Raw genomic sequence first — 16,282 nt, 5'->3', positions numbered from 1 at the left:
ACCTTGATTTTGTCCAGCATCAGTTGCCCGATACATAATTCTATATGGATCATATAGTTTGGTAGGAATTTTGCCATATCTGTTTTAAAAGGAAAAGGAAAAGGAATGTTAATGATAAAAAAGTAAAAAAAAAATATATATATATACACTCACCTAAAGGATTATTAGGAACACCTGTTCAATTTCTCATTAATGCAATTATCTAACCAACCAATCACATGGCAGTTGCTTCAATGCATTTAGGGGTGTGGTCCTGGTCAAGACAATCTCCTGAACTCCAAACTGAATGTCTGAATGGGAAAGAAAGGTGATTTAAGCAATTTTGAGCGTGGCATGGTTGTTGGTGCCAGACGGGCCGGTCTGAGTATTTCACAATCTGCTCAGTTACTGGGATTTTCACGCACAACCATTTCTAGGGTTTACAAAGAATGGTGTGAAAAGGGAAAAACATCCAGTATGCGGCAGTCCTGTGGGCGAAAATGCCTTGTTGATGCTAGAGGTCAGAGGAGAATGGGCCGACTGATTCAAGCTGATAGAAGAGCAACTTTGACTGAAATAACCACTCGTTACAACCGAGGTATGCAGCAAAGCATTTGTGAAGCCACAACACGTACAACCTTGAGGCGGATGGGCTACAACAGCAGAAGACCCCACCGGGTACCACTCATCTCCACTACAAATAGGAAAAAGAGGCTACAATTTGCACAAGCTCACCAAAATTGGACAGTTGAAGACTGGAAAAATGTTGCCTGGTCTGATGAGTCTCGATTTCTGTTGAGACATTCAGGTGTACCCATCCTCTAATGGCTACTTCCAGCAGGAGAATGCACCATGTCACAAAGGTCGAATCATTTCAAATTGGTTTCTTGAACATGACAATGAGTTCACTGTACTAAACTGGCCCCCACAGTCACCAGATCTCAACCCAATAGAGCATCTTTGGGATGTGGTGGAACGGGAGCTTCGTGCCCTGGATTTGCATCCCACAAATCTCCATCAACTGCAAGATGCTATCCTATCAATATGGGCCAACATTTCTAAAGAATGCTTTCAGCACCTTGTTGAATCAATGCCACGTAGAATTAAGGCAGTTCTGAAGGCGAAAGGGGGTCAAACACAGCATTAGTATGGTGTTCCTAATAATCCTTTAGGTGAGTGTATATATATATATATATACACATACATACACATACAGGACGGTCTTCAGTGAAGAATGTTCTCATTATGTTTCTTGGCCGGTGTTATCAGGATATCCAATCACACAGTTCTCTTAATCAGTGTTGCTCAGTGAAAAAGACATTTAAAACTGGGAAGATGGAAAAACAATTTTAACCTTGGCAGAAGCTGGCAGTCTCCACAATGTGCTTACATTCAATTTTTTTCTTAATCGATCAATACAAGAGTCCTTCTCAGTGATGCTGCTGAAATTCAATAGGTGAGCCTGATGGAAACTATAGAAAGCTTGGGTAGCAGTGCCACAGTCTTGGTGCCAGCTACGAAACGCTATAGATTATTTTTGCACTGGTGAGACTGTTGTCACATTGTCAAGAAGCTCAGCAGGCAAGATTTTTGTCTACCGTATTGTGTAGGAAATGACTCGCTGTGTGTCAGTTTCAGATGATAACACATTGTTTGAGTGCTGACATAAGCCTTTTAGGGAAAAGTTTTGTTTTCAGATTTCTTCTGCATTTACACAATACTGTAAAGAAATATAACCCTTTAGTCTGCATTACAGTACACTATCCATGCATGCACATTTCAGGTGATTGATTAGGAAAGGTTTTATGAATACCCTGGGATTCATAGAAGCAGCAACTTCTACTTGAGAAGTCCTCAACTTGTAGTAGTAGTTCATATCAGTGCACAGTGCACGATGTTATTTAATTGTTCCCTGCATCTTCATATTCTGGAGCTGATGAAAACACTCCTCTTCACTAAATGTGGACAAGCACTAAGAAGAGACAGACATTTCTAATTTGCCATCAACACACTGAATAAGATATGAAGTAAGAGGGAAATCTGAGGCAATTTAAACAAAGCTGATCACTTTACAAATGTTGGTTTTATAGACATTGAAAGTTGGAACAGTTGTTTTCCCAATTGGTTCTTACCTGTATTTCAGTTCTCACAAGCCACCTCTTGCTATGCCCCCAAGAGTCCTCCTTGATGAAGTAATGAACACTGAGTCAGTGTTCAACAAATTCAGAAAGAATATCATTCACACAGAAGTATAATTTAATGAACACATTTAAACTACACCAAGCACCCAAATAACACTACTACAAATTAATGGTATGGATGCATTCAGCTACAACTATATGGTGCTTTGTGCAACTCCTCCTCTGTCGTTTTGATTGAATTAAAAATGACACACTGACAGCTGTGTTGCAGTACAGTTTAATAGATAAAAGATGCAGATAGTTTGAGATGTTCATACAGTTAGAAAATGTTTACATTTACTTTTAACTTTCAAAAAAATACTTTTTTTGACCAGCAAATGGTGCAACTTTTCTTGGAAGTAAATACTATTAGTTTTACTGCAGGCATCAATGGCAGGAATTTGAAGCCTGGGTTGGACTCTTGGACAGCCACAGTCCTACAGTTATATATTTTTTTGAGTTGTTTTGGACTTGAACTAATCAATGAGTAGAGTGCTGGAAAACACGTATTTCTAAATGTCATAATACAGAATCTTTCCAATTAAGTCATTCGTCACTAGAACTAAGGGACATTTGAAGTGTTTTGTAACAAGGGTGACAATCTCTGGTCTCATAGCTTGAGCAATTCATAGTAGGTAACAAAAAGCTTAGTTACACTGGCTGTTCGTTTGATGGAAAATAAAATATAACAGTTCCTCTTTGATATATGATAAATCTAAAAGTAGTATAGGTGGGGCTTGTGGGATGGGGTTTCAGAGTGTCAGTTAGGGGCATTGATGCAATTTTGTCAACAGTTCAACAGTCAAAATTTCCCAAATATTTTTAAGTAGGAATTTATTATAGGAATGACTGTATGGTGTTGCCTGTTTTGCTGAAGTTACAAAGAACTTAAATGGTTTAATAAAATTATTAAGCAGTACATATTTGCAGGCCTTTATTTGAAGTTACTTGCCTTTTGTTTCCAATTTTGGTTACCGTGAGGAAGTAAAACAGCAGGACTGTTGTACTATTTAAGAACTGCAACTAAGAGAACTTAATATATATATTAAGATAAGTTTCAAAATATATTCTGTTGAAGGCAGTGATTCACACCCTGGTTTAAAGTAAAACTAGTGTCCCAAACTCATTTTCTGATATTCCCTTTACCAATTCTACAGAAAAATGTGTTTTAAAAACAAACAAAAAAGAAAGAAGGGCATTCTTAATGATTCATGGTTCCTGTCTAGCTCTGCCCGCTGGGTACTGCGACTTCCGTTGTTGTCTCCTACACTAGATCATTCCTGCCAACCAGGGAGGAAGGAACAGACCTACGGTGCCCAGAATGCACACCATTATAAACATCCAAAGAAATATCCTGTCTATCACCATTGCAACATATTTCCAGTCTTCTTTCACCTGAAGGAGATAAGAAACCAAAGTCAGCAACTCCCTTCACAAGACAAGTTATACAATACTGTTTTAAATTGGCTTCATGTTAACTATTTATACTTTTTAGAAAGGTAGGAATACATATATTGATCCTTGTGCTTCAGATCCAGTTACAGTTTCCTTCTGCAACATTAATGGTTTATGAGCTTTGCATTCAACCTCTCAAAAAAAGAGATCAATCTGTTTTTTATTGTTGTTTTCTCCAAACAATTCTCTTGTGCAGGCCTAACACTCTTTAGTGTCAGTGCAAAAAAGTGTTCAAGGGAAGCATTGTTTGGGAGGTTATTCCACAGCCAATCCAAAAGTACAAACATACAGTGATAAAGGATTCTTTTGTGTCAAAACTGACAAGAGGATCCTATTGAAATACCCAAGCGGCAAATTCAGTTATAAAGCAGTGAGTCCAGAGTTTCACTTTCTCAAAAATCACAGCCCTGCTTCCACACATCCCCACAGCTTCCTTCTTTGCCCCCCCAGTGGAAAAATCCTTTGAAGTTAAAGTTTTCTTGCACTTTTGGAAAAGAACAAAACACTACAAAGCAAACTTCTGAAAGCATCATCTGACCCTTTGAATCGCTGTAATATGTGCTAAAAGCTTGGTTTAGTTTCAAGTGTCAGGAATATAACAAATGTCTTCATTTTAAAACCATGATTTATGGACTCTTTTGAAGGCAGCGTAATTGAATTCCACAGAGTCTGGACACTTTTAGGTGTAGGCAACGGCAACAGCTGACTGACCAATTTAAGAAGGTCATCTAAGAAGTGTTTTGTGAGATTATCCCTTGCGTCTGTATTTTCCCCTTAAAATTGTTTTAGTAAAGGAGATGGATAAAGGAGCTTATAGACATTGACAATAGTCCTTCTCTGGATAAAATTGTTCGGGCAGCACAGTAGATTGTTTTAAAATGCCTCAGGTTTTTACAATTTTGCAGTGCTATTATTATTATTTTTTTTACTCCTTTCAATGCCAATTTTGGCTATTACAGAATATGATCATATCTTATCCATCAAAGTAATCCCTTAACTCCTCATGTAGGCAGATAAAATGGCTTTTTCTGTAACTTGGCACTTCTGGAGCAGGAGGTGAATTTACCAGCCCAACTGTCCAGATAATGTCTTTCCAAGCTGTCACATAGTCTAGCCTTTGGACTTCCCTAACTGACTATTCCTGATGGTCACCTTGCTGCCACGATATGCCTGCGTTCACACCACAGATTGCACTGCAGGTGTTTGCAATCGCGCGGTGTCAGGCATGCACTGCGTTGCATCCTTAGGGTGTTGAAGGGCCGAAGTGAAATACTGGCTCCAGACAGCAGCCAAGTCCTGTCATTGTTGCATAGAAAACGCATCTGTAGTTTTAGGACCAGAGGTTTAAAGTACAGCAGGTGTGGGAACATCTTGCTTGATTAGACCCTAATCTGTGAAATGTAAATTGTATAGAGTTTTAAGAAATGGTGTAGCACAGTATTTCTGGTGAAGAAATAGCTTCCTTAAATTACAGCATAAGCTTTCCATTATCACAGTGCTCGCAATAAGTGTGGATTTTGTTCTTCAATGCTTAAAAACACAATTAAAGGGACAGCGTTCTGTAGCTGTGTATACCTATTAGCAGTGTAGGCAAAATAAATAAATTGATGTATTTGAGGTAATTATGAGGAAACACTTGACAGACTGAAAACATGTTGGGTTTAGGTTTTTCAATTACTTTTTTCTCTTGTAATTGCTAGAATTCCTCAAGGGTCCTGAATATATCTAATTAGTAGTTTTGCATGTCCAGGCCTGTTAACAGAGCTGACAAAACTGACCGTATATATATGACCTTAATTTGAGTGCCTCCAGTTTTTCACATCATCAATGAATTTGTCGTAGTGCACCTTCACTTAATATGTGTGCATTAGCATATTGATACAGCATACACGCGTACATGTTTATCTATCCATTTGTCTACACAGCAGATACATTACATTACATCAATCTTCAGTATGGAATAGAATCTCAATATTAAACAATATTTATTGTTTTCCATCAGATTTCATACCCATTTTTGTGTTATACCTTCTCCAAACTTGGGAATCTAGGGTCTGAAGTGACCAAATGCATGTCAATGGTTTTCAAATATTAGGCTGCAATCAATTATATTTTACACGAACACACTTAATGTTGCTTTCATACTACAGTGTTTAAAAAGCAGTAGGTCATTAATGGTTTAATTTATATATTATTAGTATTTAGACAGCACAGGAATGTAATGCAAATCTACATTTGAAATTTAGAATGCCTGGTTTCCCACTTTGGGCAGACTGCTTATCTGATTAATTTAGCATGGAGTGGGCATTTTGCCCATGGTTCATCCACAGTGGAAAATAAGAACCTAGATTGTCCTTGTGTTCAGAAGCACTTTGTGATAGTCTTTGTGAAATAGTGCGTGTTTGCAAAACTTGCCTTCTCTATCTGCTAATTGTCAATTTAAAGTTTAGAATGGTCTGAGAGGAAAAATGTTTTCAGTAGCAATTAGATCACTGGTTTTTAGCCTTGGCCCTGGCTTACCCCTGTACTTTCTAGTTTAGTTCCACCTGAGCTGGAATGCTTTCAGTGGTTTGATTCCTGATAATAAGTTTAGTCCAATTTAGAAATTTTAATTCTGTTAAATGTACAATCTAGTCATTTTAAGCTAGGTTGGAAAAAAAAACAGCAGACATAGGCAAACACCAAGTGCAAGATTGACAAACATTGAAGCAGATGATAATAAATGGGCTCAGTTGAATTCTCTCTTTGTTATACAACTGCAGAAAGACAGACCTACTGTACATGACTGGGATTTTTTAAAGTTTCTGAATACAACTCCTGGACATTTTGGTTTTACTTCCCACTGCAACCATGTGGTATTTGCCAGATGCTGTTGTGATTTATAGCTGCGTAAGGAGGAATCTATAATATCTGTACTTGTAATTTAGTAGTTTATCCTCCTGTAAAATTGCACTTATACAACGTTTTGTCATAGTTCTTGCATTGCATTGCTATTACTCGTATTGTTTATTTTAGCTCTTTACTGTAACTTCACATCTTGTCTGCACTTATTAGCTTTTACAATCTAGGATGTTGGACTTATATAATTTACTGTATATTTCCTATACACTGTAAATTGCATTATGCTTTGAACTGCACTGTATTATTGCGCTTGTATTGCTCTTATATTTTGTAATTCGCCCTGGATAAGGGTGTCTGCTAATAAATAAATAATAATAATGACACTTACAGAAAAATCTGCATCTTCGTCCCTGAGGTGATCTGCAATGTACTGAACTCCTTCGATGGCCATCTTCATGGAAGGGGACATCAGGAACAGATGCTGCTCTTTGGCACTGAACACTTTGGAAGTGCGACGAGAAGACGCAGCAGCTTCCGATACCTTTTTGCACTTGCATTGGACTTGGCTGCTGTCGGGGGTCTCTTCCGTCAAAGGGTGGGCCTGGAACGTGGGAGACGGGCTACACATGCTGCTGGTGTGCCCATTGCTCTGGGAGGACTCTTCATGCAAGCAGCAGTACTGGATGCTTCTGGACCTGCAACGGGTGGTGGTTTGAGGAAGGTCCCTTTCGCCGAAGGTGTACTGCACGCTCAGAGACCTGGGCTTGGGGAGGGAGCCGGGGGCTTCGAGAGTAAGATGGTGGTGGGTAGCAGGCGGGGAGGAGCAGGCTGGATTACTGGGTTTCTCCAGGAGGATGGAATACTGGCTGGAAGGCGACATACATAGAAGCTGTGCCTTAGGAGGGGGCTCTTCTAAAGGGTGGCACAGGGATGGCGTGGGGGAAGGGGCAATGACATCCGGGGAGTCATCAGAAGGTGTATTGGGAAAGGTCTGCTCAGCCTCCACCTCGGACCAGAAGGTGGGTGAGCTCCCTTTCTTGTGCATCATCTCGATGAGCTTCTTGCAGTTGTCCTTTACAGTTGATGGTCTCTTCATGAACAGGATCCGCGGGACAAAGTCCAGAAACACCCTGCGCACCCAGTGGGGCATGGTGTGGGTGCGGGGCGAGCGGTGGTGAACGTTCAGGACGAAGACAGTGATGATGATGGAGAGGGTCACAAAGATCATGGTGAAAAGCAGATACTCGCCAATCAAGGGGATCACCAGGGAGGTGGACGGGATTATCTCTGTGATCAGCAAGAGGAACACAGTCAGTGAGAGGAGAACCGAGATGCAGAGGGTGATCTTCTCCCCACACTCGGAGGGCAGGTAAAACACCAGAACAGTCAAGCAGGAGATCAGCAGGCAGGGGATGATCAAGTTGATGGTGTAGAACAGCGGCAGCCTCCTGATGATGAAGAAGTATGTAATATCGGGGTAGATCTCCGTACAGCACTCGTATTTCTTGGAGTTGTATTTCCCCACTGCGTTGACAATCACCCACTCCCCGCTCTCCCAGTAATCCATCTGGTCCACGTTGTTAGCCATACTCACCAGGTCAATCTTGGCCTTGTCGTAAGTCCACGAGCCGAACTTCATGGTGCAGTTCTGCTGGTCAAAAGGGAAAAAGGTGACATCGATACTGCAGGAGCTCTTGTAGATGGCCGGGGGCATCCATTTGATTTTGCCGTCATGAAAGAGGTGTGCCTTGGTTAGGTGAGTTACCGCAAAGTCTCCATCTGCACTGCACGTAGACAAAAAGCATACCATAAATAACTTACCCAGTATGGAGTGAAATGCTTACATGATATGTAAGGCCTTTCAATTTAAAGGTACCTATTATTTGTGTTGCATCAACAACCTTGGATTATGAATCCATGAGAACAGTGCAAGAGGATACTCTGACCTGAACAGCATTATATAAAAGAAAACCTTTGAATCGACATGCAAGCAGACAAAGGAATTTGCTGTTGGAACATACTTATTATAAAGGACGATGTCTGGCCTCCAGATAAGTTCAGAGGGAATCCGGATGGAGGTGACGTTCTCGTATTCTTGGGGGTTCCAACGCAGTTTGTAATCGTTCCATTCCTGTGGGACAAAACACAGATCCATACAAAAACCTCTCAAATAACAAATCCCATCAAACATCTTTATCCCACAAAAGAGGATTAACTGACCTGTTTCACCCAGACATTTGTAGTCATCATCTGGTTCTTTTCATCCTGTTAGTATGAAAACAAGGCCTGGTAAATGAAGTTGATCCTTGATTCAGTGCCCACACAGTGAAATCCATAGCATTTTGCCTTTGGCCCAGAGTACAGTTCTGACCCACCTGCCAGTTGTGTATTTGAAATCCCATATGGAACAAATATATATTTTTAAATATATGATAGAAATGTGTAAGCATTTTTTTATATTTAAAATATACAGGATTTATTTTAGTCTGTAATCTATATAATTATTTTATACGTTGAAAATATATTGTAGAAATCAACCTCACCATATGAAACCCCAGACATAAATTAATCTGAACATTTCATTTTAAACAAGTAAGTCTTTCTCCTGCAATGTGATAGAGAGGTGAATGATACAATAGCTCCTAAACTCTGTTGTATAAGACACACTGTAAATAATATATGGACCACAAAGTCTTTACTAGATTGGGCTATTTTAACTCGTTTCCCCTCCCAATGGTTTCCACAAAGAATGTTTAACTGAAAATCTAAATTGTAATGAAAACCCACACTTAGTGTCTCCCACCTCCACCCCTTAATGTATATGTCGGAATGTGTATGTTTTTTTTATTATTTCTGTAGGTGTTGGGAGATGCTTTGAAACCAGTCTGTTACATTTTCCCTTGTCCAGGGTCAGTGTTGATGGTTTGATTTTTGTATTTCTACTTATTTATTTTATTTGTATTATTATACAGATGTCTGTGTAATAAATGGGTGTTGGTCTGATGGGATTAAAATCAAGCTTAGTAAACATAATAAAGCAGTATAAGAGAGGTATAATTAATGTATATGTTCTTTAGGTGAAGACTGGACAAAGTCTTCTAACATAAGACACTTTCTGTTCATTAATCACATTAAGCTGCTAAAAATCAATTCACATGTGTGTCTGAAGTCTTTGAAAGGCCAGGAAATGTGTGCCAAAAAAAAAAAAATAGCTAACGGCTATCTAAAGAAGGGAAATTATATTTAAATCTAATACTAGCACTTTCATACTGTGTTTCAGTTCAAATTACATCATAAACCTCAGAAAGACTCATATGCTAATCAGAGATCCTTGCATGAAGGCTATTTTACTGAAGATGAACGGTGTACCCGTCCAGCTAGCGGTCTTGTCTGGATTAAAAGAAACGGGGGGATATCCCAGAGCATTGTCACATTTGTAACTATCCTTATGGTATTTTATGTAGCATTAAAAAGCTAAGTAATTAAACTGAAAAATATTTGAATTACCGGTAATTTCTTTGCTGTCTTCTTCTGCACATTTCCAAATTCCTGTGCTCGGGATGTCACATATAGCATATTCAAAGGACATGATCCATTTAATTTCTTCTTGTGTTTGTGTGTATGGAGATCTGTGTCAGCAAATTGTGCTTACCACATCTATGAGTTGGGCGATGGACAAGCCAAAGTGTACCAGAACCACGTCCGAGATGTTGGCAACAGGGCGAGACAGCTTGTTGTACCTGGTGAACAGGGTCTTCAGAAGCCTCTCTTCAGCGTGTGCTCTGACTGTAGTGTAACTGCCAACTGTGGGGTGTACAAATCAGAGACTTTATTTATGCAGCCTCATTTCTCCCTAACAACCTAATGAGTCGCATTCTACTACAAAGCAATCTGATCCATCTAGACTTGGTATTCATTTTTTTTTTTTCATTATGTTAAAGCCATTATAGAAAAGCAAACAAAGAATGTCAGTTTTGTATGTCATTGCTTCTAGATCTGTGCTTGTTTGAATTCATGCTTGCTGTACCTAAGTATTTTGTAGCTGCTTTTAATGTCCTGGGCGCTGTAATTGCTTATTCAGTGTATATTCACACTGCACTGAACTGTTGTTTTTTGTTACTTTGACAAAAATGGCAAATTAAATTATTATTCCATTAAGTACCATTATTATTATTAATAATAATAACAATAATAATAATAATGATAATATTTCAAAGTCCGCTCATAAAACGAATTGGAAAAATTTGATTGTCCAAAAAGTCCTTCATAAAACTATCCATAATTTCATAGCTTCAGACACAATTGTACAGTAATTTCACAAGGTGAGCTGATTTCCATTTGACCAGGGCATAGCTAAAAACAAAAGTGATTTTAAGACTTGACCTGGGCCCTTTTTCAAGCTAAATATCTCCACAGATAATGTATCCTTTGCCACCTTTGTCTATTCTTCAATGTGCCTCAGATAAACCAGACAAATATGACGGTGCTTATTTTCCTCTCTGCCAAAAATATGAGTCTAATGAAGGTTTTAAAAAGGCAGTTTGCCCACAGTAAGATTATGAATCGGCTCCTTAAATGAATTTAATCATGATGATAACTTGTATTACACTGGAAATATTATTCTCATTATTCATTTAAGTCATCTGCTGTCAGTATTGAGTTAATATTACATCCTGATCCAGAAACATGTTATGGTTCATTTTGGACTCTGATCTGAGAAATCACTTGGGCATTCTTGTTAGCATCTCTGGGACTCGGTTGTAAGCAAATTCTGTTGCTCAAATCAAAACCTTGCGCAATGTTATCACAGCCCTTTGAGGTATAGTTTGTGGTCAATTATGTAGATAATTGTGTTTTTAATATAATATACTGTGCCCTGTTGTTTATGTATGGAGGGAAAAAATCATGTTCTGAGGCAAAAGGTCTCTATGTGTTTGTACACCAGACTTTAAATCTCAGGAGAGCCCGAGCTCAAATCTTGCTTAATTTACTACCACTATAACAATATATGAACAGAGCACAATATTAAATGTCCAATGGCAACATGGTTTCAAAAGTCTCCTAAGAATTTCTATTAGCTCAATCCCTTGTGCAGTGGGATTTGCTGCCATAATGTAGGTTTTTTATTTTTTTATGTTAGAAACCAGGGAATGAAAAGTACTCAGCGCAGCTGTAGCCCTTAGGTGGAAAAAGTATGAAAGGCAGGGGAGAGAGCAGTTGGGGGGTTGTTAAAATGTCTGTGCTGTTACATGACTTGTTTAAATCCTTTTATAGTGTATAGCAGAAGTCTGATTTAGGTTTAGGAATTGTAAGAAAAAGGAAGTGTAGACATAATAGATTTTTTTTTTGTAACCTCTTTGTAGGATGTGGTTTTCTGGCTTTAAATACTAGTCCATGGTCTGATAAATGGGGCCATGCTTTGCCAGGGGTTTGATTGAATAAATACATAAAGGTGGAGTAAATCCCAAGCCTCTGTCTTCGATTTATATATGAAAGAACTGAGTGATGAATGCGTCAAAAGGATGCGCTGCAAGCCGCACTCCACTGACCTTGAGTCGTCACTAAAGCTCAAAGCAACGCAACAGCAACTCCAATGGAGACCGCCTGACAATAACACTATACTGCAGCAGGCACTTCACCAAATGTGTATGAGTTTTGTTGCGGTAAGATAAGAAAGAATGAGTTTCTCACCATCTCTGCATTAAAATACATCCAGGGCAGAAGAGCCGCCCTGGGAAACTTCATTGACAGCTTGTTGCAGGCCTAGGGCTATTCTTTTTCAAATAGACTAACAGGCTACCGTGAGTAAGCTGGAGTTCTGCCAATGTAAGCTTCACCCGGTCTGTGTGTTTTTTCTATCCATTAGGGACTAATCATGTGGACACTTCCTTTAAATAACGCACACATACCTCAAGTCCAGAATGAACAAGCACAATTAGGAGTGTAATGATTGTTTTATTGTATGTAGATTGATTGGTATTATTTTAATGCTCTTTAAAATCAGAATCATTTAAAATATTTTTACTTCTTGATTTTGTATTCACACCCTTCATTTGAAACTGTTATATAGGGACTCATTTACATCTTAACACTAATAAAAACCTAGAAAAACTGTTAAGATGTCAGTTGACTGAATCATGTAGAGATGGGGTTGTGTGACAACTTTTGGCTGCCACTGCATTGCATTGATTTCTCTATATATAAATGTTTTTTCATGGCTTGGGAATCATTCTTTCCCCCTAAGATTACATATGTTATTGTTCATTAATCAAAGGAGACTTTACCCTTCAGTCTCCAGCATTTTTTTGTATCCTGCAGCCTCTGGACTGTTCTGGATCAATACCCTTGCTGCAAAACCTCTGTAAACTGACCTACTTTTTGTAATAGAACAAATTTGTTTTGTAGTTATTGCCCTGCTAAATAATATATAGACAAATCAAAAATATACTCATAACTTTTCAGCAAACATGCCTAGACTCAAACAACTAAACACATATAATTTAATGTATTCAACATACTTAATGCAAGTTCCTACAACTTTATAACATTTTAGTGACTAGATCGGTGTATTTTAAAAGCTGTGGATCTCCTTGGAGTAACTGATGTGAATCTATCTTTTTGTTGTAGCATTAACTTAAAGACATGACATGATAGTTCGATGGCAAAAATATATATAAATATAACTAAAGACTTGATTAATCCCTTAAAATCAACTTCGTTTAATATCTAGCTGTTTGACATTGGAAGTCTGAATAATAATTAATTTTTTGAATGTAATTACTGTAATTGAACCCATGAGGATGAAACACCTAGCAAGCGACCACAGGATTTCGAGTGGCTTAGTATTCAAGTCCGCAAAGCCCCTGTTGAAGTTTGTATGAGCCTGGAGTTCATACATACAACCCTATAGTACATTGAAGTCCCCTCGTTGTCTTTTCCTGATCTTGATACTCTCCCTGATACCAATATTTCTGTCAGAGAATTTTCTCAGGAGTGCTGTCATATAGGAGACTATTGTAAAAGAACTGAATCCATTCAGCTGTACTTGTCGTTGGTACAAGCTTAGTTTACGAGGGAACGTCTTGATTTGTGTTAATATTATTTGAACACACAATGCCATTATTACTGACAAAAAGTAGGCAAAATGCAAACCACACTAAGGACTGTGCAGGGATATTCCCATCAAAGTGCTAAACATACTGTGTCCTTGAATTGTCAAGGCCATGATACCCACCCAGCAGAAGAAACTTAATTAGCATATGGTTTAGTCTCCCAAGTCCACTTCTAACCTGAGAACACTAATTCAAATACAATAAAAACACCAACTGACCAAAAAAGAAAGAAAGAAATCAGATGAAAACTAAAGGACTACACATTTAGCTATGATCTTCACAACTTATATTAATGAATTTCCAAAAATGTAGAGAATGCTGTCACTATATGGAAACTAAATAAACTGTGCAAATGTTTTGTACTTTTAAAAAAGAGAATTGTCCTTTCAATATGAAATAACACAACAAGGGTGTAAGAAAATAAACACAAAGCGAAAATGAAAGTGTATAACAAAGAAACCCAAATTATTTTTTGCTATTGGATTATTCTTACATTTAAATCATTTAATGTCCTTAACAGCACCAGATATTGCTATAAGGATTTGTAGCCCAGGAACTATTGGTTTGGGAATAATACAGTAAATAAGCATCTCTTAATACAGACTTTTCAAAATTACAATGTTCCCCAGATAGAAAAGGTAAAGATGTATACATTTTGCACGGATGCAGTTATTTTCCAAGTGAATTCACTTTTTTTTTTTTTACCTGCACCTTGTGATACATGTTTTATACTGAACATTTGAACAGAGCATTTCTCATGCATTCAATGCTGATTGTTGTAAACAGAATATTTTTGACAAACAAAAAGAAATGACAGTTAAAGCAAAGCAAACAGTTTACCTTTCAGAAACTAATGGGTTAAAGATGTTTTAAACACAAAATACTGTTTTGCATGACATACTTCATGCATTTAATAAGATACAGATTTTTTTTACAAAAAAAAAAATTCTCCCTTGAGCTAGACAGCACAGCAAATAACAAACACTGACTTACCTGGAAGAGGCCGAAGAAAAATCATAATGCCCATCATGTGGAAGTATTGACAACCCTTCATAGCAAAGCAATTCATGCCTTCCTTTGGCTCCTACTTCAGGGGTAACTTTTTAGGTGACAATATTGTTCTTCTTCACCCCAGTTCCCTCTTGTCGTAGCTCTGTGGATAATCTCCTTGGACTCCTGCTTGCTTTTCATTTGCTTTTCTCATTTCATTCTCCCGGTTCTCTTGGTGAGTGTGTGTTTGGGGTTAAAGAAAAAGAAAAGAAAGAAAGAAAGAAAAAGAAAGACAAGTCAATCCTCAGTTTTGTTTCTTCTTCTTTTGCCAACAGATGGTGGTGTCAGATCAGCACTCTCCCTTGTTAAATCGCTTCTTTATTTCCTTTAGCTCTCATTCAAATTTCTCCTCTTTGCAGCCGTTGGAAAAAACAAAGGTAAAAAACAAACTGGGGGCATGCTTTTGTTCAATCATAAGTTGCCAGTGATGGAATCCTGTCAGGTGCAGTTGCTATGTGTTCACCGAATGCCTTTCCCTCCTCTCTCTGTCTCTGTCCAGTTCAGTTGGTGCTTCTGCTAAGGCATGCAGTTTGCTCTGCTGTTGAGAAGAGAGCTAAAGTGTAAAGGCATCCCTATGTGGGGCCGTCTATCTGCAGATAGAGAGGGGTGGCTAATAACTATCTTTAAACCTTGGCAGAAATAACCCCTTTGGCAGTTATAAGAGTATGCACTACTACATGCTATAGACTATTTTGGAAACAGGCAAAACATTTTATTCATATTATTTCTTCTGAAGTTTCATCCTTTAGGCTACAATATATATATATATATATATATATATATATATATATACACACCGATCAGCCATAACATTATGACCACCTGCCTAATATTGTGTAGGTCCCAAAACAGCCCTGACCCGTCGAGGCATGGACTCCACTAGACCTCTGAAGGTGTGCTGTGGTATCTGGCACCAAGACGTTAGCAGCAGATCCTTTAAGTCCTGTAAGTTGCGAGGTGGTGCCTCCATGGATCGGACTTAGAACATAAGAAAGTTTACAAACGAGAGGAGGCCATTCGATCCATCGTGCTTGTTTGGTGTCCATTAATATCTAAGTGATCCAAGAATCCTATCCAGTCTATTTTTAAATGTTCCCAAACTTTCAGTTTCTACCACATCGCTGGGGAGTTTATTCCAGATTGTGACTACTCTCTGTGTAAAGAAGTGTTTCCGGTTTTCCGTTTTGAATGCCTTGAAGCCCAATTTCCATTTGTGTCCCCGGGTGCGTGTGTCCCTGCTGATCTGGAAAAGCTCCTCTGGTTTCATGTGGTGGATGCCTTTCATAATTTTGAAGACTTGGATCAAGTCCCCACATAGTCTCCTCTGTTCCAGGGTGAAAAGGTTCAGTTCCCTCAGTCTCTCCGAGTAGGACTTTCCCTTCAGACCTGGAATAAGTCTGGTTGCTCTCCTCTGAACTGCCTCTAGAGCAGCAATATCCTTATTGAAGTGTGGTGCCCAGAACTGCACACAGTATTCCTGGACTTGTTTGTCCAGCACATCCCATAGATGCTCGATTGGATTGAGATCTGGGGAATTTGGAGGCCAAGTCAACACCTTGAACTCATGATTCATCAGACCAGTCCACCTTATTCCATTACTCCGTGGTGCAGTTCTGATGCTCACGTGCCCATTGTAGGCGCTTTTGGAAGTGGACAGGGGTCAGC

General features: G+C 38.6%; 1 protein-coding gene across 1 annotated transcript; it reads right to left on the bottom strand.

Moving 5' to 3' along the window:
* Window positions 1-2,381: 2,381 nt before the first annotated feature.
* Window positions 2,382-15,179, bottom strand: LOC136748774 (neuronal acetylcholine receptor subunit alpha-4). The gene is made up of 6 exons (XM_066702814.1): window positions 14,561-15,179; window positions 10,108-10,259; window positions 8,676-8,720; window positions 8,477-8,586; window positions 6,844-8,239; window positions 2,382-3,554 (listed from the first exon to the last, which is right to left on the bottom strand). The coding sequence occupies exons 1-6, from the start codon at window positions 14,634-14,636 to the stop codon at window positions 3,429-3,431; spliced, it is 1,905 nt and encodes a 634-aa protein (XP_066558911.1). The 5' UTR covers window positions 14,637-15,179; the 3' UTR covers window positions 2,382-3,428.
* Window positions 15,180-16,282: the final 1,103 nt, after the last annotated feature.

Source organism: Amia ocellicauda, chromosome 4, assembly GCF_036373705.1.
Source record: "Amia ocellicauda isolate fAmiCal2 chromosome 4, fAmiCal2.hap1, whole genome shotgun sequence".
NCBI classification, from domain to species: domain Eukaryota; kingdom Metazoa; phylum Chordata; class Actinopteri; order Amiiformes; family Amiidae; genus Amia; species Amia ocellicauda.
Note: the sequence above shows the minus strand (reverse complement) of the source record. Positions and strands in the feature narration are given on the sequence as shown.